Source organism: Anser anser, assembly GCF_964211835.1.
Source record: "Anser anser genome assembly, chromosome: 1".
In the NCBI taxonomy this organism is placed as follows: domain Eukaryota; kingdom Metazoa; phylum Chordata; class Aves; order Anseriformes; family Anatidae; genus Anser; species Anser anser.
Window position 1 is genome coordinate 113,663,211 of NC_139720.1, and position 21,448 is coordinate 113,684,658.

At 45.8% G+C, this 21,448-nt stretch overlaps 1 protein-coding gene across 6 annotated transcripts in view; it reads right to left on the reverse strand.

Annotated features, from left to right (window-relative positions):
• Positions 1-21,448, reverse strand: part of RUNX1 (RUNX family transcription factor 1) — a 174,059-nt gene that overhangs the window by 22,545 nt on the left and 130,066 nt on the right. For 5 of the 6 annotated variants that reach the window (XM_083819978.1, XM_083819979.1, XM_083819980.1 and 2 more), the window contains one exon: positions 11,324-11,515. The exons of the other annotated variant lie outside the window; for it this stretch is intronic. In XM_083819978.1, the coding sequence (XP_083676104.1) occupies positions 11,324-11,515 (192 nt within the window). The remainder of the gene's footprint in view (positions 1-11,323; positions 11,516-21,448) is intronic. 6 annotated transcript variants of the gene reach the window in all.

The following is a 21,448-nucleotide window of genomic DNA, read 5'->3' on the forward strand; positions in this document are numbered from 1 at the left end:
CACACACAACATAAATCAGATGAGGATGTACCAGCCAACCGTCAGCTTCTTGGGCAGATGCCTGCAGACCGTCTGTGCGGATCAGACCTTGCCTGTTTCGGTTATTGGAAACATTTTTTTTTTTTTCATATAAAGATGAGAGGCTGGGTGGAGCAGCTAGCTCAGACACATTTACATTTGCCCTATCTTGCCCCAACAGCCCTCCTTTGCTTGCTGTTTGGAGTCAGGACTTCTTGTAAAGTTGCTTTATTCCAAGTACAGGAGGGAAGGAATTACATCTTGGGGAAATGTTTAATGTACAAATACAGAAATCACATGGACACGCTTTCAGTGTGCACCACCCTCAAGAAACAAAACCATTCTCCTTCCTTGGGAGTTCAGGAGCCTCTGAACATGATCGAACAAGCACAAGAATTAGCACAGCTGTTTTTCTTTCTTTTTTTTTTTTTTCTTTTTTTTTTCTTTTTCTTTTTTAAGGATGTGTTTCCTTCACTTTTCCAGGAAAACCTGTTTCTGCACTCTCTCCTCTCTGCCTTCACTACTCTCACCTGCTTCACCCCAACGGTCCCTGAGCTATGTCTGGCTGGGTTACTCACCCGGTGAGGGCACGGGCGGGCAGTGCGGGTGCAGGCAGTGGCTCAGCGACACGCAGGACCGATCCCACATGCCACCCCGCCACCTCGGTCATGCTGGGGTGACCCATGACAGACCTTGCCTTGTTGCTGTGCCTGAGGCTGCTGGCAAGCTCTGCTCTGCCTGGTTTCTCCCTGTGCTCCTCATGGTGGAGCCTGCCCTGGTCTCCCACACCGTATGAGGAGAGCAGCGTGCAGCTGCGCTGGTGGCACATGAAATGCATGCTCCCCACAGGCCTTCAGGTCTGAGCACCAAGCCCCTGACTAGTGGCTGTTTCATTGCAGCAGCCTCCTCTGCCCTTGCTCAGTTCCAGCTGCCCCCGTTTTTGCAGCAGATCTGGGGATGGAGGTAGGTGACCCACGGGGATGGCTGCAAACCTTGCTACCAGGTGGCTCTAGTTCCTGTGTCCTGTGGGATCTCGCTCAGCTCCTGCATTTCCCAACATGGACCCTTGCCAAGTGAAGGCTGGCAGAGGCTTCCTGGGGCCAGGGCTGACTCCTGGCCCTGGCACGGCTGCAGGTCCCAGGCTGGTCCCCTGCCACATCCATCTGCAGGGCTTACCTGGGCAATGGGAGAGGGCTTGCAAGGCGGTGGCTGGGGAGTGCCACCGCCACAAGAGCCTGGCACAAATGCCCAGGTATGTGTTTAAAAGCTGAAAAGAGGAGGTTTCAAAACAGTGTTTGCAGAGCAATGGCAATCTGCTAGCAATCCAGTTGTACCTAGGTGAGCGTCAGTTGGCAAGCCTTGGTTTGCACTCATTTGAAACGTCTCAGTCCCTTTTGTGCGGTTCTTTTTCAAGTTAATACAAGTGCTCACTTTTATAACGTATGGCAGAGCAGAACTGTTCTCTGGTTGATACCTTCTCCCATTAGGTAATTAATACCAAGTCTGAATTTGCAAACGGTTTTGCATGTAAAATTGCTCATGTATATATAGGTCTCAAGGATATCAAAGAGACTGTTTGTTTGAGCAGTTATTCACGTGCTCTCCTGCAAAATGAGGATCATCATTTGGAGTTGGGATTTTTAAAATTAAATGTGCTTCAGTAAGCATATGCAGTGATAACTCAAATCATCATAAACACCGTATTAGTTCAGCTGGCTCTAAATCAGCATTACAATAATAAAACAAACATTTCTGATTAAATGTTGTCTTTTCTACAGTTCAAAGAATATAGCAGTCTACAGCAACCTCTGAATATTGAAAAATTATCAATGAATAAAGCAGGGAGTATGTAAATTTTTGCTATGTATGAGAATGATTTTTGGCTGAACTATGTTTCATTAGTAATGATCACCTGAACTTGATCCTCAGGAAATAAGAACCTGAACCAGCCAAGTGATTCCTAAAAGCTCTGGTAATTGTAATTATTTAAAAATGCAAAGGATGTAAACCACAACGGTTTAGATTATAAAGCCTGCCTAGTGATCCTGTTCCATTTTTGGGTACCTAATCAAAGACACTGAAAGCATCCCTTTTTGCAGAAATCCAGGCTCCTTGAAAGTGCCTGGGGTTGAGCACCAAAACCTTGAAGCTCTCAGAATCACCAATCTTGAACTGATTATCTTGCCCAGTACAGATAAACGGAGTAAACCTCTGAAAAAGGCCTAGGCATTTACTGTCAGAAATCGAGCTGACCTTCAGAGCAAAACCACAATTTTTTAATGGATCTATTTCCCATGCCTTTGTTTTTCAATGCTTTTAAGTGAAGAGATGTATATATAGAATGAAAATGCTCAGACGGAGGCAATCATCTGTTTGACTACATAATGTGTGTTTCCCCACATAATTGATTGTTTTACAGAGCACATCCAAGCACACTGTTCTTTGCATGCGAGCAATCTCCTTTTATAGTGGTCACAGTATACTGAACACATAGGGAACACATATAAATAAGTTTACTAATGGTGTACTGTGTAGTCAGTCATGCAAGAGGAGCCCTGCGAACCCTCTACACACATGGGACCATTAGAGACCTACTTGATGTAACATTGTGTTAAAGACAGGGCAGTGGAAGAGGCAAGGGCATGCCTGCACTTGGGGCTCCAAAGGAAGCCCCCTGCCCTGTGGATAAAAGCCTAAGGGTGAAGAAGGCAGAGATCTGCACCACAACCCACGGGAGATCCGCGCACAGACCCATTGAGCTGAGGCAGTTTGGAGGAGAAAAATGAGAAGGTCTGGTGGATTCAGGTCTGCCTGGGCTTATGGACTAACCCGTGTGTTATTCTCCTCCTATTTTTCCTTCTTTGTTTTCTAGATGGCTCTGCTCTAACCCCCCAGCGGTTCAGGTTTGGAAAGGCTCAATTCAGTATTTGAGGGAAAATAATACATTCAATTACAAAATCAAAGCGGTATCTTCTGGCACATGGGCAGCATCAGCTGAATAATAAGCTGTTTTCAGTGGGTGTTTGTTTTTAGGGTAAGGAGTTCTTATTTATTTTTTGTTTGTTTTATTTACCATGGGAGGTAATTTGAGCTCTGGTATCAAAACATGTCATGTTCTGCCAAGAGGGGATTAAAGCAGAGAATGCTATGGAAAGAAACTGGATTTGTCAGTAAAGAACTAAGAGAGATTTTATTTACCAGAGTTTTGCAATCAGAGCTTTTAATCTTCGTCACAATTGGGCTATTCAAAGGCCAAGAATATGCTTCAAGGGCCAGTCAGGAATAACCCCAAAAGCAAGGAGTAGCTGCCTCAAAAGCTAAAATGCTATCAAGCGCATGGCCACTTGCTGCCCTCCAAGGTTCATGACACTGGGAGCACCTGCCTCTGGGGCAGGCAGGGATATTTGCTTTAGACGACTTCAGCACGCCAATACAACAGGTGGGATTTGGTGCTTGGCAAGAAAAGCAGTGAGCCAGGATAAGGTGTTCCCATGGAAAAGCAGGAGAGCCCAGAAACACAGCTAACCTCAACAGCAGATACAGAACGTCATGGAGGTACAGAGGAGGCTGCATGAAAGCTGTGCTCTTGAGAGACGCTTAGACTTCTCCGCTGCCCAAAATGGGCAGGCAAGACCTTGGAAAGGTGCCTCCAGCACGGCTGTGCCATGGGAGAGCCAAAGAAGCAAGAAGTGAGCCCAGGGAATTCACTCTTGTCTCTGACCATCACGGTAGCTACTGAGAGCACTCGCCCTGGGCTGGAAACTTCAACGCACCTACAAGAGTCCAGCACTGCGTCAAAGGGTGTCTCTGCTTCTGCAGCGACATAACGGAGCGTGGAGTTTGCCTTACTGATTCAGGAATGGCAGACCAAAGCAAAACAGAGAGAATCGCTGTGCAAGTTAAAAGCTGAAACAGGGATACTTGTTCCTACCTGCAAGCTCTGTTTCTCTTAGCAGTATCCATCAGCTCAACATTGTTCTCATGTGGTAAAAGACATGGACTGATTAATGAAAAATAAAACTGGTTGGGCATGAGCTGCCAAATTTTATCAGTGCCCAAAATATTCAGCCAGAGAGCTACAGGCATTTCCAAAGGCATCTCTGTAGTTGTCACTAATTTCTCGAGGGCCAAGATGCTTGGCCATTACCAAAAAAATCTTGATAAGTTTTTCTAAAAACTTTTTGAAACATCAAGTTCCAAACAGCTTGCCAAGTGGTATGGAGAATGACTTGGACAAACCTTAGAACAAAACAGGGATCTCTAAGCTCCTTTCCTTCTGCTTTAAAGCCAAGGTTTCCCTCTCTTTAGTTAAAGTCGTCCTCTAGGATGCTCCATGCTGAGCATCCGGAAAAAACAAAACAAAACAAACAAAAAAACAAAAACAGAAGGAAAATTTGTGTAAGTGGAGATGTTGCTTGGGGACTGAGAACATATTTGCTGCCTTATCTACTGCTTTTTTAATCTCAGGAAGTGCCAGGCAATTGGAATATGAAGATTGGTATCTTTTAAATATATCGACACTTGGAAATCTTCTGGATTAAACACCATTACATAACTCTTTCCATTAGGGCGTTAAGTTGATGAAAAAGCTGAGCAGTTTCAAGCCCTTTCTTTTCGAGAGCTGCCTGCAGGAAGACAGGCAGAGCTCTTGGACAAGGCTGGTGCCCCCGGGGCAGGCGCCGAGGAGCTCGCTTCCTCACCTTGCTCTGCCCTGGCTGGGACCAGGCTGTGAGCTGTGGCTGGAGGTGATGAAACCTCGTGGCTGGACGGCTTCCTGCCACCTCGACCTGGGAAAGTCTTCTCCTCAGCAGGCCAGGCATGAGGTTTGCAGCCCCAGCTACCTGCACATGGCGTGAAATGGAGGTTGTGCTGGTGGTGCTGTCGCTGGGGACCTGGCTGAGATCTGTCCTGGGAAGTGCTGGAGACCTGGCGATGGAGGTGGGAGCCAGGAATGCACTGGGAGTCTGCAGGCAAAGACTTTGTCTCAGCACTGAGATCCAACAGAGCAAAGCGTTGAGAACATCCCTGAGCCTCCCACTGCCTGTCCTGGAGAATGAAATGTTTCTCATTTGGCCTTGGTGAAGCCACAGGTGCAGGGAACTGATCAAATAGAACAAAATATGGGCCCGGAAAGCATCTCCGGGGTAGAGCAGCCCAGCCACATCCTATATTGTGTGCTTACATAACATAGCAAGATCCATCTTAAATTACATCTTTCTGTCTGTAATCACCCCCCTGGAAGGCTGCCAGGGCCGCGCTGATACATGGGAGCCATCTTCCAATTTCCAGGCTAAATTCACTGATCGCTAGTTTACAGAATAACCACTTGCTCCCAAGCCAGCATTGTCCTTTGACGCAAATGGTGCTCTTCCCTCCTTGGTGCTGAGCTTCTCTGCCGTGTTTATTGACTGCAATTACCTTCCCTCTCAGCCTTTGTTTTGGTGCCCTGACTAAACCTGGCTCTGCTAATCTCTTCTTCAAGTAAGGTCTCCGTTCCTCCTGTTATTCTAACAGCCCCCTTTGCACCCAGTGCCATTTGAGTTAATTTCTCTTGAACACTGGATGATCATGGCTTTATCCAAACCTCAGCTGAGATTTTTTTTTTAAACTCTCTATCTTGCTCTGAATACAGTACCCCACCTATGGTATCTCAAAATGGCAAAACTGGTGGCCTGCTTCTGTCGGGTGAGAAGGCGATGAGGAGGAGACTGTGGAATAAATGTTTCTAACCCCAAATGGAGGGAGTTCCTCAGGACCGCTCTTGTTTCTGGGCTGCTTCTGGCTATAACAACCCCTCTCTTATGTCACAAAGAACCAGCCCTGCAGACAAGCAAAGGCTTGGCAGAGGTAATGCGTCACGGTAACAAAATTTTATCCCTGTCAAAATTAATATTTGGAGAGGACCCAACTGGTTTTAAGAACGTTGCAAATCAAATGAAAGCCATGCATCTCGCTGCAAGGAGCTGATTTCCACATGGGGTGAACTGGCAAAGTGAAAAGCAACGTGAAGAGCTGGAGCCAAGAAAGAATGGATGCTGTGAAGCTGAAGGTTATTTAGTTATATTACACACCTCTTGCATACATCTTTGCCATACTGATATTTACAAACCACCTTTTTCTATTATGTAGAGTACATTCTGTATATACTACAGCCTCGTGAATGTTCTCTAAGATATGGAGGGTGTTAGTTTCACACAAAACGAGAAGTCTTGCTTGGCCAGAAGTGGTACACAACTTACTTTTCTGCTTCTGCAAATGGCAGTGTCACATTTCTGATACTTCCTTTTAGTTTATGCTTTTGAACAAACTTCCCTAAAACATTCTCCAGTTTAGTCAACACGAGTAGCTCTGGACAAAAACGGTAGCACCTGCGCCTGTGGAGCTACAGGATGGACTCAGACACCATTCAGTAGGAGGTTCACCTATATTTGTTAGTAGGGGCCATGAAAGAGGAATGATTTTTTCCCCAGAGCAGAGTTCTGTTGGACTGAACGAGAGAAGAATTGCTTTGAGTAAGCTAATCTGGTTCACACAGCAGTGTGCACATCTCTTCATATGCAAGCTGGTTTATGACACAAGTAAATAGCAGGGTGAGTCTGCTACTGATGACACCGTACCCTTTAAAAAGAAAAACTGCTGAGGTTATTCACGGCAATATTAAAGTATTATCTGCTGAGACATATATGTGAATCAAAGAAATGTATTGTACCTTCAGTAAAAAGATACTTCTCTCTATAAAAAATCTCCTTTTTGACAGAGCCAGCTGGAAATATTCCAGCTAAACAGATCAGCTTAGCAAAATATTTTGTGAAAACACCGCTCGTTCAGCAAACCTCCTGCGACCTCCCAGTGGCCGTGGCAATCAAGTTCTGGGCCCACGGCACCTCTCCTCACGGTGTCCTCCTGCCTTGTCCCCACATGCTCCCAGCACGTTGGCTGCCCACCCCCGGTGTCTCGATCAAAAGGGATGTCCCTTGGTCGCTCACAAAATTCACGCAGCCTGCCTAATGGTGCAGAAATGTTACTGTGGGGCTGGGGAGGCGAGCTCTGCATATCCAGGAAAAAGCACCGAGGCATTGGATCCCTGGCCACGCTGCTTGGCAATGACATGAGGGCTGCCAGTGGCCACCCGACGCTACCCTGCTGGTCGAGGAAGGGGGGAGAGGTGCTGATAGGCAAGGTGCTGAGCTCCGGTGGCACCTGCTTGACGTGCTGGGCAGTGTATTTTGGGGTGGAGAGGTTAGGTGGTTAGTCAAGTGGGAACATGATGAAGATACGTGTGCTGAGGGAACAACAGGGAGAGGCAGACGCGGCCTGAGAGAACGTGAAAATGTAGGCATTTAGCAATGCACGAGGGGAAGGGCTGGCGAGTCTGGGATCCTGGGAGCCTGTTTATGTGTCCTGGCAGGAAGAGGTGTGCACACCAGCTAGGATTCTCCAAAGCTCCCAAAAACTGCATTTTGCAGCAATGAAAGACGGAGGCGCAGCCACAGCCCTGTGCCTGCTGCCAGCCTCTGGGAAGGGCTGCCCTGCACACGCTTCTGGCTCTATTAACCTATGGCCTGCTAAGCCGATTCAAAAGTGGAAATATTAAAAGTTGGGGCAGGATGCAGTTGTAGCAAGAATAAAGCCATCTTAATTCCCCACGCTTAAACACCGCCCTTGACTCCACTACTGCGTTTCCCTGGTTCATGGGAACCCTGATAAACTCTGGCTGGTTTTGGTGGAGAGAGATTACGATAGCAAGGACCTTGAAATGTCTCCTCAACAAAGTGTATTGCACCTGGAGGAAGACAAAAGGCTGGCTTGTAACAAAATAATCTCTCTGTCTTTATGTTTCTTGCTAATTCAAAGAGCTGATCTCGACATGATCTCTGTTACTTTGCTGTTGGTGCTAGTTCTCTGCTTTGGTTAAAGATCTGTCAGCAATTTTATTACAGACTCTTGTTTCCAGAGATTTTAGACTTGGTCATAAAAGCGTGGTCCCAGCTGAAACTTAACATATAAGATTACAAAATTGAAAAAAAAAAAAAAAAAAGAAGAAGAAAAGTGAGCAAGCAAGCTCAAATATTTTTAAGGCTATAAAAGCATAAACAGAAACAGAAGCATGCAGCTTAACGTGATTACAATGATTGTTTGTTTTCCCCAGACAGGAAAAATTACTTTATTTTATTTATTTTTCTAACCTATGGGTAATTAATAAATCATTAGTTGGAAGCATTCTTGGGCTAATTTGAAAAAAAAAAAGATTGGAATTATTTAATTGTACACATTTTTGGATGATATTCCTAATGCCCTAATTTACTTATGTTATTTATTAGCTCAATGTTATTGCCTCAGAAAGAATACCTTCTCAGGCTGATGACTTACACCTTTAAAATATTTCTGTTGGCCCTAAAAAATCGTACTATAAAGGAACCATATAAATTCATATTTTTTAAACTCTTGAATTATGGATCTACCTACTCCAGTTAACACTAACCACTGTAAAACCAGTAATTATGTATTTACCGTCTGGTTTAGACTGGTATTAGAAGAAACTCAACCGTAATGTATACACAGAGAGATTTACATTTATGGCACATATAAATTTCAATGCTCATCGAGGGTTTTACCTAAACTTTCATAAATAACAACCCAGAGTAGCTCGCATAGCTCTATTTTCTTTTCCTCTCTGTGCAAAGGAAGGGGTGAGTTAAGGATGAAGTGTTAGCTGGCGTTTGAGCTCTAACTGAATTTCCTTACTCTGCGAGTGCAGGTCAAATCCTTTGACATGATACGCTTGGTACTTGCACAAAGTAATCTTTCAAGTTAAAACATGTGTGATGTGGTGGAAGCCTTCTCTCCCCTTCGGTTCCCCTTTTGTCTGTGAATTGGTTATGGTTAGATCTTTTAAATGAACAGGTGTACTTGCTCGCTTTTTGTGATACGAAAGAAGCATAAAACTCGATTATAGCAATTTATGGTCTCTTAACTTGCTTGGACTTGTATCCATGACACAAGCAGCTTTATGCTCAAATTCAAGACTTGGTAAAATAGGAAGTTAAAATTAACCTCAATCCTTTTATAGATGAAAACCTCAACAAATAAACAGCGGTTTAGTGGCATGGCAACCTGCCCCTTTAAATCCAAGAACTAGTCTGAGATGTCTATTTTGAGTTAGTTTTGCTTTTTAAAAAAAAAGATAATTGGACTTGGATGAGCAGAGGAGTAGCCTGTGATTCATACCAGCGTGAGTTAAAGCACGGCGCAATGCTACTACTGAGAAGCTAGCAATGTATGGGCTTTTTGTGCCTTATGCCATATACAAAGCTCCCCATACTCTCTTCAGTGAGAGTTTTAATAAATGTGTTTCAGGATGTGAAGAAGTACATGCCGGTATGGCAATAGGGTGGAAAGGGTCAGAAGCATTTAATTTTGGGGGCCTCCCTTCTGAAACATGATGCTGCTGAGTAAAAATAAAAGGCATGAAAACACCCTTACTCCCTAGAGATCTCCCATGAGACCAGCCCAAAAGCCAGCCCTACTTTGAACACTGAGCAAGACGCGATGGCGCTGGAGCTCCTTGCCACTGCAGCCCTTTTGCCTTGCTGCAACAGTGGGATGAAGACGAGCCCTACAAGCCAAAAGGTGCCTGCGGCAGAAAGTGTCAACATCAAAGAGGCTTTGGGTTTAGGGTTATTTCACTAGTAGTGACTGCAGCCTCAGCAAGTTGCTCAGGGGGCGTCTTAGGATAACATCTAAACTGGGGAGGCAGAAGCAAAGGGGAACTCAGGGGAAACTTTGAGGAGGGTATCGATGAGGAAACACCAGCAGTTCAACTGGTACCGCCTTCCGAGCTACATTCACAGGTAAAACTCATTAAAACCGTGTTCGTGAAGAGCAGAGCAGAGCAACGTACTAAATATATTACTGGAGAGAGCAGCTGAGCCCCCAGACGGGCGTGAAGCCATCCCAGCGAGGGACCTCCACATGGAACAAGGGAAGGGGGATACGCACTGCTGAACCCGATACTCTGCTAAGCATATAGTGTTCCCGAGAAGTCGAGGAATGCACGTCTGTGACCGATACCTCCACCCACGGAGCTGCAGGCTGCCGAGCAGCCGCAACAGCACGGGCATTTGCTTTTGCAGGAGCTGAGCTGCATGGAGGGGAATCCCAACGTGGTCTGCTCTACAGATCAGAAAACCAAGGGAGGCTGGCGAGGTGCAGGATGAGACCCAGGAAGGGACACTGTGTCGTCCTTCCACCTTTTTGTTTGCTTGTTTGCTTTTTCCCTGCCTCGTTCTAGAATACAATGTATGACAATGTGTTGGTTTATTTCCCAAGCTTCTCAAAACTGCCTGGTTCTGCTCCCAGTGAAGTCAACAGGTTTGCGGTAGCTGTCACTGGGCCAAAGACCTTCCTGGTCCTGGGAATAAAAAGACGCAGCAAGCCTTGCATTCTGCAAGGGATAACCTTCTCTGTATGCAACAACGAGTAACTCTGGTTTTAAAAAATAAATGTTGAAAAAAGAACTTATTGCAGGAATTGATGGTAACCCTCTCCCCCCAGCGCACCAGCAGAGAACCTCAACTACAAGAAGAGCAGAAGAAAACTCCACTGGGAACAGCTCTTACTACAACAAGTACCATGTTGCACCTACGCTTCGGAGGCATCTCACTACAAACCTGCACCTTGATATGCATTGTGCAAAGTGTGTTATCAGCTATCATTACATAGCGACCTGATTCTCTGCTTACGAAGTTCCAGCAGATTTCAGTAGCAGATCTGATCTTACTAGTGACAGACTCAACTCCAGCAGTGGCAGATAAGGTTTCAAACTGAATTGCTTGGTTTCATTGACATCATCCAAGCCTGCATCTCAGAGGAAATCGGACTCCAGAGTCACTGTTTGGCAGGTTTTCGTTCAAATACAACCCAATGGATAAGCACTGGCCCCAGAAATAAGTTCAAACCAGCCTGCCCATATTTAGATCTTGTCTCTAAGAGGGGACAAAGCACTTTGTAAAATTCTCTTTGCAACTGTCTCTCTGGGAAAGGTCAAAGCAAGGCATTGACATCACTTCTCTCTCATTCAAGCACAAAATTAATTGATAGCTACCCATCAGGAAATACACCTACACATATGAAAAGGCCTATGATAATGTACCTTTGCAAGAAAACAGACTTGCAAGGCCTCCGTGTGTCTCAGGACAGCCAAAAAGAGAGACAGGGGCAAGGGGGGGAACGCCTCCGAGCCCCATAGCTCTCAGCAGGGCCAGGCAGGCGCTGGGCGAGCAGGGGGAGGATTTTGGGTACTTACCCTGAATCTGACTCTGAGGCTGAGGGTTAAAAGCAGTGGTGTGGTTCAAGGAGGCTCGTGGGTTGGGTGTGGGGGCTGGGTGGTGTGGGCTGACCCTCATGGCCGTACGACGCAACTGCTCCAGTTCACTCAGGCGCTCTGAAAAGGACAAGCTCCCGGGCTTTGTCTGCTCATCTAGTTTCTGACGATGTCCTATTGTGGGAGGGGGGGGAAAAAGATCAGAAAATCTCACTGATACATGAGGTCTGTTGACTTTTTTCTTTTTTTCTTTTTTTTTTTCCTTTTTTTTTTTAAAAAAAAAAAACTCATCCACTGACAAAGTACCTAACCAGCTAGCAGCTATCTGAAATTAAACTGAAAACACCTCTCTGCAAGAACATGAGACACAAACAAGTCATACATTGAAACCATATCACAGGGCAGCCCAAGATGGCCTACTCTGAAAAAACAGGTCCACTGAAAAGTGCAATGCCTTCCTATTGCACCTCAGAATGGGACAGGAAGCATTTTCGGAAGGAGTAAAGTCTGCTGGGATGAGTAAAAGGAAGAAAGTTGTGGTGGCCCCTGTGCTAAATCTGCATTGGAGTAACTCATCAGAAATTCAATCTCAGACTGTTGTGAAGTACCATAATTAGACAAGTACTATGGGGCTATAAAATAGCAAACCCAAACAAATCCCAATTTTGGATCTTTTAGCAATGGTTTTATAGACAGAGGTAGGCAAGAAACACCAGAAGTTGGCAGAATTGCAGCTGGCGGGCCATGAAGTCTCCCTTAGTGGAGTTTCCAAAACACGAGGTCCCACCAGACATCTGACTCTAAGAGAGCAGGTGCTGACATTACAGTGCAGTCCAGTGCACAGAGGAGTTAGCTTTGGCCATGTGCATGCTACGGGGACCTGCATGCCCTAGGGCAGCCCTTGGAGTATGGGGGAACAGGGAAGGAGCTGGAAGGCAGCACAGCATCAAGGCATGGCCAGGTTCAGCTGGAGGGGCAGAGACCTTGTCTTGTCATGAGCAGGACTGGTTTCAAGATAAGCTTTAGCTAGCAGCAATGAGCAGTATGCAAGGAATAAGGTAATGCATTTCTAACTGCTGCCCGTGAGTGCTCTCTGCTCTGGGATCCCATGTGTAGCCTTATCACAAAATGCCACGTTGCTCAGTAACCTCAAAGACTGAGTACAGAGCATACGCTAAAGATGTCTCATAACTCCTTTTCCCCCAGTCCCAATTCCGCACTTTGCATTTGTCTCAAGAAATCAGCTTCCTTGCGAATCTTTGTGTCTTGTCCCTTCTCCTGTTTTCCTACAGGAAAGGGCACTGATACCCTGACATGAACATATCTCCACTGTCAAGTCCAGAGGCCAAATTTAGTTCTACTTGCTCCCTTAAAGAAGATGGCATTATCCACGTTTTCTGCCAAATACCATAGTTTTCTGTCTGTCCATTCCTGATTTTCATTGTCTTTCAACAAAGAGTTGCCTTTGGCAACTCTCTGTGCATCTCTCAACCCTCCACACAAGGAGATGGCCAATGCTGCTCCTGTGGCAAGTCCTCTATGAGCTCGCGGCTGCAGCAGTGAAACAGACTGGCACAAAACTCCCCCAAATAATCCACATGTCCTTGTAGTATTTAACGTTTAAACATTTATAAACACCCAGCTTCCAATTCTGCATATCGGTGAATAAGCAACAAGCGATCTCTGAAAAGGTCTGTATGTCCCTTCCTCTACAGTGTGCTCTTTCATGCCACCCTAACAGCTTAATCAAGACACAGGACCATTTTATACACTAAGGGGAAAATGTACATTTAAAAGCAGTTCCCAGTAGCTGCATTTCTAAAATTAAATTTTATAACTTGTATTATGGTTCCAAATCGCAGTGGCTCGGCATTTCTTCCTGTTGCCAGGCCCTTTGGCACAGCTTGAACTGTCTCAGATTCCACACTGTGCTATAAATTATCCCAAGAGGGGGAAAAAAATTAAAATATAAAAAGACATATTATATAGCAGTGGTTTCATCGTTAAAGAGACCCATTAGAGCTTCCAAAAAAAAAAAAAAAAAAGAAGGCAGGGGGGAGAAAGACGAAAAAGACTTTTATCTGACATTTTGGTGGGTCAAGAGCAAACGCTTCATTTGTCAGCAGTGCAAAGCTGGACACTGCCCCAAGCCTCAGGCTCCTGACACCGGACTTGAATGCGAACATGCGGAGTCATACAAGATGTGTAAAATACCTCATACATTTGGATTAGTTTAAGCTTCAGCGGGCTGAACCAAGGGCTTGCAGAGCCAAGACTCAGATCCTTCCAAATCCATACCCCCAGTGTAATTTATTCCTCATTTTGAATTCACATCAGCCATTTTCTGCTTTTAAGCCAGCAGTTTGACCTCCCCGTACCCTGCTTTCTCCTCTGCCGGCCAGGCGCTGCCCTCACGGCACCCCGCGCTGCGGCGGCCCAGCCTGGCCCCAGACTACCCCACGGCCCTGCGGCCTCACACTGGGGCGAGCAGTTCCTGCGCTAAGGGCTGTGCTCAGGCCAGCGAGGCAACAATTAACGTTCCCCTCTGAAGCTCGCCCAGGCACTACATTTGTGCCTGAATTAATGAATGAACCAAAGGCGCAGCGTCCTCCCGAGGCCACCACGGGGCACGCTGCTCCCAGGCCTACCACCGCACAAGTCTGCATCGCCCATCCACCAAGCGAAGCGCCTGCCCTTGCCCAGCCCCAGATTTTGTCAGTTTGGGGCACTGTCGGAGGGTGCCTCAGCTTGTAGCTCCAAACATTGTCACCTCCAAAAGTGACTTTCCACCCCCCACCACCAATCAAAAGACCTATCCAACCTTATCTCCCCTGCCGGCTGCTGCAGGTAGCAGCACTGAACCTGTTTTTGTGGTAGGAAATTGAAGAACTCTGTCAGAAAAATATAACAAATACAAATGGTTTTCCCAAGCCACTATAAATGCACAGGCAGAGCTTTGCTAGGGTGACTTGTATTTTTGCATTTATTAGCTTTACTTTGAAGTTATCCTTTAAATATCTTGCTTAAAGAGCAGGCAAGTTGTCCTCGGCTCACCCCTGTAAAGCACAGGGCTATTATTATCCCCATTTTACAGGTGGAAAACTGAATCACGGAGAAATGAGGTGACCTGCCTGTGGTCAGACAGCGAACCTGCGGCAGACGCCTGCCTCCTAGCTCAGCACTGCGCTCGCAACACCAGCCTTCACAGAATCACAGACTCATGAAGGTTGGAAAAGATCCTTAAGATAACCAAGTCCAACCATCACATAACACTACCAAGTCCACCACTAAACCGTGTCTCTAAGCGCCGCATCCAGACAGCTCTGAAATACTTCCTGGGGTGGGGATTCCACCATTTCCCTGGGCAGCCCGTTCCAATGCTTGACCACCCTCCTCCAGAAGAAATCCTTAAAACCTCCCCGGGCACAACTTGGTGCCATTTCCTCACGTCCTAACACTTGTCACCTGTGAAAGGGGACCAACACCCCCCTTGCTGCAACCATCTTTCAGGTAGTTGTAGACAGCAATGAGGTCTCCCCTCAGCCTCCTTCTCTCCAGACTAAACAACCCCAATTCCCTCAGTTGCTTCTTGTAAGTCCTGTTTTCTAGTCCCTTCACCAGCTTTGTTGCTCTTCTCTGCGCACGCTCAAGTACCTCAATGTCCTTCGTGTAGTGAGGGGCCCAGAACTGAACACAGTACTCGAGGTGTGGTCTCACTGGTGCTGCATACAACGGGATGATCACTTCCCTGGTCCTGCTGGCCAACTACTTCTGATACAGGCCAGGATGCCATGGGCCTTCTTGGCCACCTGGGCACACTGCCTGCTCATGTTCAGCCGGCTGTCGACCAGCATCCCCAGGTCTTTTCCTGCCAGGCAACTTCCCAGCCCCTTTCCCATCTTTGAAGAGGCGTGTAAGGAACGCTGAGGAAGAGTGGCAGACGGGAAAGCCGTGCACCTAGTGCCACCACTCCCAGCATCAGGCAGGGTGAGGGAGAAGAGTTGCCACAAGAGGAGGTGGCATTTTTGCCTCCTGCTCTTGTGCTCCCTCTTCTCTGGCGTTGCAGAGTTGGAGGTTTTCCATAGAATAAATGTGGCAATAAACTTGGGAGCTTCTGGACTTTTTTCCTTATCCCTTTCAAATACTGAGGTCAGGCAGACTTTTTTACACAGAATATTAAATGAGGAGTGTAGAGAAAACATTAGCTTTTCTGGTACTTTTACAGCAACACGACATGAAAGTGTTTTCCCTCTTAATGGGAGGGAAACGCAGTTTTATAGACTTCAAGAGGCTGTGGAGCGCTCGGCTTGGACAGCAGCCACCTGCTTGGAGCTCTGGACGCGGAAGCGACCAGAACGACGTGTCTTGGCAGCCCCCATCCTGTGCACATCCAGGAAAGGTGTGAGGCCCTAGGTGCTCCCATTCTGCCCGACGAAGCTACCGAAATTCCTGTGTATGCTTGGTAGGAGACTGCTGTAGTGAATTGATGCACTTTTTTCTTTCTTTCTTTCCAGTTTTGATGAGACAAGCACACTCTTCTGTCACTTGCTCCCATTCACGCACAAACCTCACAGTTTGGAGGTACCCCAGGGTACAGACCTGGGGCCAGAGACACAACCAGGCAGAGAAGCCTCAAGTTTTCATGTATATAATGCACAAGTTTTCTGCCCCAAATCAGCAGATTGTACTTGTGTGTGTGTGGATAGCACAAGGGGAGCTTATTTAAGCAGAGCCCTTTGTCCCCAAAGGGAGCAGAATACCTCCCTCTCACTCCTCTGCATCCCTTTTTCCAAGGATGGAAATAGAAGATTTCGCAACCTGTGCAACCCAAAAAGTGGTTTATCCAAGGGGAAAATGTCGTATCTGTTCAGGCTTTGCCAAAGTGGGGAGTGTCTGACCAGACCCAATGCTTTGGTTTAATGAAATCTTGCCACTTTGGAACCATTTTGGAACTTGATCCAAGCATCTCCAGTTTTCAGGGCTGTTTGTGTGCAGGGCTTTGGTTAGGCTCCAGCTCTAGCTGGGTAGAAAATAAGCCATGTTTCATTGTGTCTAGCTAATAAAGTGGTAAACATTGTTTTGTACCATGGAGTTAAAATAAATCCAATTATTTTGTACGTAGTGAGGAGTGAGAAGAAAATCTGCTCTTTCACATTATTGTAGGAAGGGAGCACATGCTTTTTAGTGCAAAAATAATATAATCTTGCAAGCAAAACTGAATTAAAGTATAGGACTTCTACATTACTACAAAGCTGAGTACTGCAAATGCTTGAAAATCATCCATCCTGCTGAAAAAAAAAAAAAACAACACATTTTTTGCTAACAATGGAAATAGTGCCTTAAGTGCATAATATTTTTCTATGTCCCAAATGTCCCAATTGTAAAATAATTTACAGTCTTTTCCCCTGATTTGCTATCTGCACAGGAGCAGCAACTAATATAACACCATTTACTGTGTTTTAAAGCAGACCTGACTTGATCCTGCAGAGATGTATGCACTAACCATTGTTATATGGCAGCCCATGGGGTTCTAGAAAGTGATGCTTGAAAATGAAACCAGCCTGAAAAGTGGTTTCCTCCCTAGCCTCCATGGTTTGGAAAGGACTTATACCACATTTGGGCATTACAGAGATCATTGCAGGACAGCACTGGAACACACCAACCTCTTGTACAGTGTTAAAAATACAGCGTAAAATGTTCCTAAAAAAGGAACTAGACACACTGTAGGATGTTTTCCTTCTCCTCAGTTAAAAATATTGCTGCAGTGAGGAGAAATAATGGTGATGGCAGTCAGAGCTTCAAATAGACTCATCAGCAATTATATTTTTTGGCTGTTTTTCTTAAGTACCGTGCAGGGAAAGCCTTATTTCCAGACAGTAGGAAGAGCATGGCAGACAGGATATTATGCTAAACATTTCTGTGTTGTGTCTGTAATTACTGGCAGAATCAGTGTTGGTCATCGGACCCAACCTGACCTTAGGCTCGAGGTACTGGGAAACACATGAATGAGACTGGACATTATGCACATGCACCATTCCCCGGCACAATGAACAGCCTGACATCCAGATGCCCTTCAAAAGCCGAACACCAAATAACGCCAGCACTGCGTAATGCCAAATACAGACGGACTGACACCAGGAAATATTTCCAGCTGTGCTTCTTCTATCAGCTCCCTGGCAAACCTCGGGCTTTCCGTGCCTTTATGGAAAATCTGTTTGTTGCTCTCAGTAACTGCAGACATACTAGACATTTCAGGTGTGATCCTTTGCTCAGCATTTAATTTTTCCACTTGATAATCCAATTTGGCTGTATGTTAAACAAGTGTCCGGTGCTGCCAAGAAGGCACACCAGGATTCATGCGGCCCATTTGCTGCTCTCCAGTAGCTCCCCCGGTGCAGACCCTCGCCTGTGGGAAATGCGAGGCAGCTGATGGCAACTCTGTTCAGGTTCCTCACCCCACACTCACTGCACAGTAGCGACACACACGCTGGCAGCTCCTGCTGAGCAGCTGGGGTACATTTTTTCCTACATTTTTTAAAAGTAGCTAAATACTCCCAGCGATATTGTTTTTCTTACGGCTTCTTTTTAAAAACAACATAAAAAAAAAAAAAGAAAAAAACAATTCACAAATAGATGCTATGGATAGAGCAAGCTACAAATTTCTAACAAGGAGTCCTTCTCCAGGATGGGAGAGTCAGAATCAAGTCCGTCTTGCCTGATCTGCAATAAAAAATGAACTTAATTTTCCTATTTTCCATATGAGAGCCCTAAATATAGGCTGGGAGCCCATCTCCCCCCATTTCTATCCGTATTTCATTCTCCAGCTGCAGTGAGAGAGCCCACATTTTGAGAACAGGAATGGTGGGTGAAGAAAGCACCCGTCCAGGAAAAAAAAGCAAAACCTGGGCCTTTTGGTCATCCTCCTTCCAGCCAGGCATGCTGAGTGCACAACTACGGGCAAGACTATGGGCTGCTCAGGGCTGGACCTCTCTGCTCCTGACAAACACTTGAGAAGTCTCACATTCATCCTGAGTTACAACAGCCAGTAAAAGCAATCTTGGAAATTGCTGCAAGACAGGAAAGATGCTTTCTCCCCTCCAGCTCTGCCGGTACAGCTCGTGCTGTACTAACAAGTAGCAATACACAAACATGCTTCTTCATAAATCCTAAAAACAACAACAACAACAAAAAAACAACAACAAAAACCCACAATTATTTTTCTTGCCATGTATCCACCCTGCCATGATGATCCTGACATACAGGTGCCCTCGATTTTTGTTGTCAAAATGCAATTATTCTGTGGGTTCATCTCAGGAATTAGGTCACCTCAGTGAAGTAAAAGTAAGGGAAGTGTGTGTTAGGAGTTTTGAGGGAAGAAGTTGTTCATGGAAGTTAAATTAGTCTGCAAAATTATACCCTTTACCTTCTTTTCTCTTTCCCCCATGTTGATGTATACGATCCAGAAATCCTGACTCCTTGACAAAGTTTGAATGACTCCCAACTTAAGCAGCACATTGCCAAAAGCCTCTTTTGTTTCTTTATAGTTTGCATCTTCCCACACGTACAAGCTGCCATAAGAATACCCTCCAGACATGGGCTGAGACATAACAGTTGAAGATATGGATGAGAGAGGAGGTGCAGAATGAAGCACAACCAGCCAACCAACAACTAAGCCAGCAACCAAGAAAAACATAGGCACAAAAAGAGATCTCTGTCCAAAGAAAAAGCTGCAGAAACAGAAGCCTCAGACAGCAAGGACTGATCCACCGTTTGGAGGTGGTTGTCCCTCCACTGAATGCAGGGGATGAGCTTCCTAATTCAGGCACCTTAATTAAATGCACAGACTTAGGTGGGATGAATCTGGGCCCCCACCCTCTCAGCCAGGGTTGTGCAAAGCAGGGATGCTAGCATTTGCCTTCCTTGCAGTGCCTTTGAGAGGACAAATGCATAGAAAAGTGAGTTGCACCAACACAGTAGCACTGAAGGGCAGAAACTCAGTTCATCAGCCTACTGAAATATCTTCAGATAGTAGAAAGACTCCCCAGTTCAGCCTCATATAGAGCTGAACAAGAGACCTAGAACTTAATGGTCAAGTCCCATGGCTCACTGTTTACATAAAGCAGGGGAATCTGTCAACACAATACTAAATTTACCCTCCATGGATATTGACTGCACAGGCTTTGAAGACTTGTGAAAAACTTTGCTCCTGTCCAAAAAAAAAAAAAAAAGTACCCAGGCTATGTGCTTCCCTTGAACTGAAGACCTTTGCTTTTAACAAGGCTGGTGACTGGTGTTTTCACACAATAGCTGAAAATACCTGATTTTCCAAATAAATGAGGTTGAATATTTTTATCTGTAGGTTACTAAGCAGTCCTTCCTCTCTACTAATGCTCCATTGTGCCTACACAGAACTGCAGTTCACTGAAAGCTCATAAATTTCATGCAGTTCTGCCTAGTCTTTATTTTAGGTTCTTGAACCATTTTTTTTTTTTTTGCTTTCCTCATTTTCTTTGCAGCTGCAGGGAGATATAGTAAGCTACTGTATAGCATTTTGAAAGCAGGGCCTCTGAGAAGTTTCCAAACTGCATACAAGCAGGTTATTCTTTGGCTTGTTTTCTTTGGCTTGGTGTTTGCAGTGCAGAATGAGTCAAACAGTATTAACTTTCAAGAGGGAAGTGGTGTGGTCAACCAAAACTGTTTGCGGCTAGATTGCGAAGATAGGTAGAGCAGGTAATGAAGAACAGCCCATAATGCAGGGTGTAGGTAGGAGAGGCAGACGGACTCAGACAAACAGAATCCTTAATAATTAAATCAACATGGTCGCCTAAATTTTTTTCTGCAGCTTTATGTGCTGAGGTTATGACACAGCCTGACTCCTCTTGACTGGTCAGCCTGCAGAAGATGGCCTGGTGCATTTTGCTTAATAGGCTCAAACAACACCACTCTGCCAGGGAAGAACAAAGGTCTGATGCTGATGAAAAAAAAAAAGTATGGACTTTTCATTTGTGGCTGATTAAATACTTTTTCACGTCTCCTCCCATTTTCACAAGCTGTTCCTTATCTGCTCCACAGTTAAAGAAGGCAAGGGAGATGATGTTTCCATACTTCCCTTTCCTTAGGATATGTTTTGGACATTAACAAGCACAATGTGCTGTAATGATACAGACAACTCTCTCCTATGATTCAGAAATCAGTGGACGCAGCCTCTCCCAAGCAATTCTTTCCCTCCTGCTTTGCAATGACCCATGCAGCACTGATGTTCGGACAGTCTGACCAAGATTCACCAACAACATTACCAGATAATGCATTTACTCATTACAATTCCCGATTGCAAAAGACAAGCAAAAAACAAGGGCACAAACTGAGATCCAGAGCAAAAGCCCTTTTTGCATTCGTTACAATGGGTGACAGAGGATGAAGCAAAAACCTGCCGTGTTTTCACACGGGCCTACAGGGATGGGACTGCTGCACCTTCAGATAACCCAGGGCAGGTAAAGTGAGGAGGGACTGCAGCACGGGTGGGAATGCCATACGATTGATCCTGCATTTCTCTTAAGTGCTCATTTTGTTAAATCCCTAAGAAAGACAACTTCTCAAGAACTGAGGCCTCAGAAAGGCTCTGTATGCCAGAAGCTCGCTTGGCAAACGTGAGTGCCTGACCACTCCTGCATAGAGTGGAAGCTGCAGTTCCCAGGGTTCACATCCTGCATTTTCCCTCCCCTCTCTCCCACGGGAGCCTGAGGAGGAGACCTCCCTCCCTGTGGTGTCCTGCTGAAGGAGGGGTGGAAGGGATCAGGCTGCAGAGGTGGCCTGCATTCACATCCTGCTGCCCTCCCATGCACCCCTGAATGAAACCGCCTCTGTTGCTGGCAGCACAGCAGGCATTTGGTGGCAAGCCCTGTATGGGGCAGCGGGGTTGCCAACAGATGCTCCAACAGCACCGCTTGGCTGGCTAACCTCCTTCTAGGAAGGGCAGGGGTTATATGACACCCTCGAAACCCCAGCAGGTTTGAACTAGAAATCCACCGTTCCCCAGCTCATGCAAGGCCCCGGCAGCTGCTGCAAACCCTTCAGTTGCTGACGTTTTGTGTCTGCCATTGAAAGGCC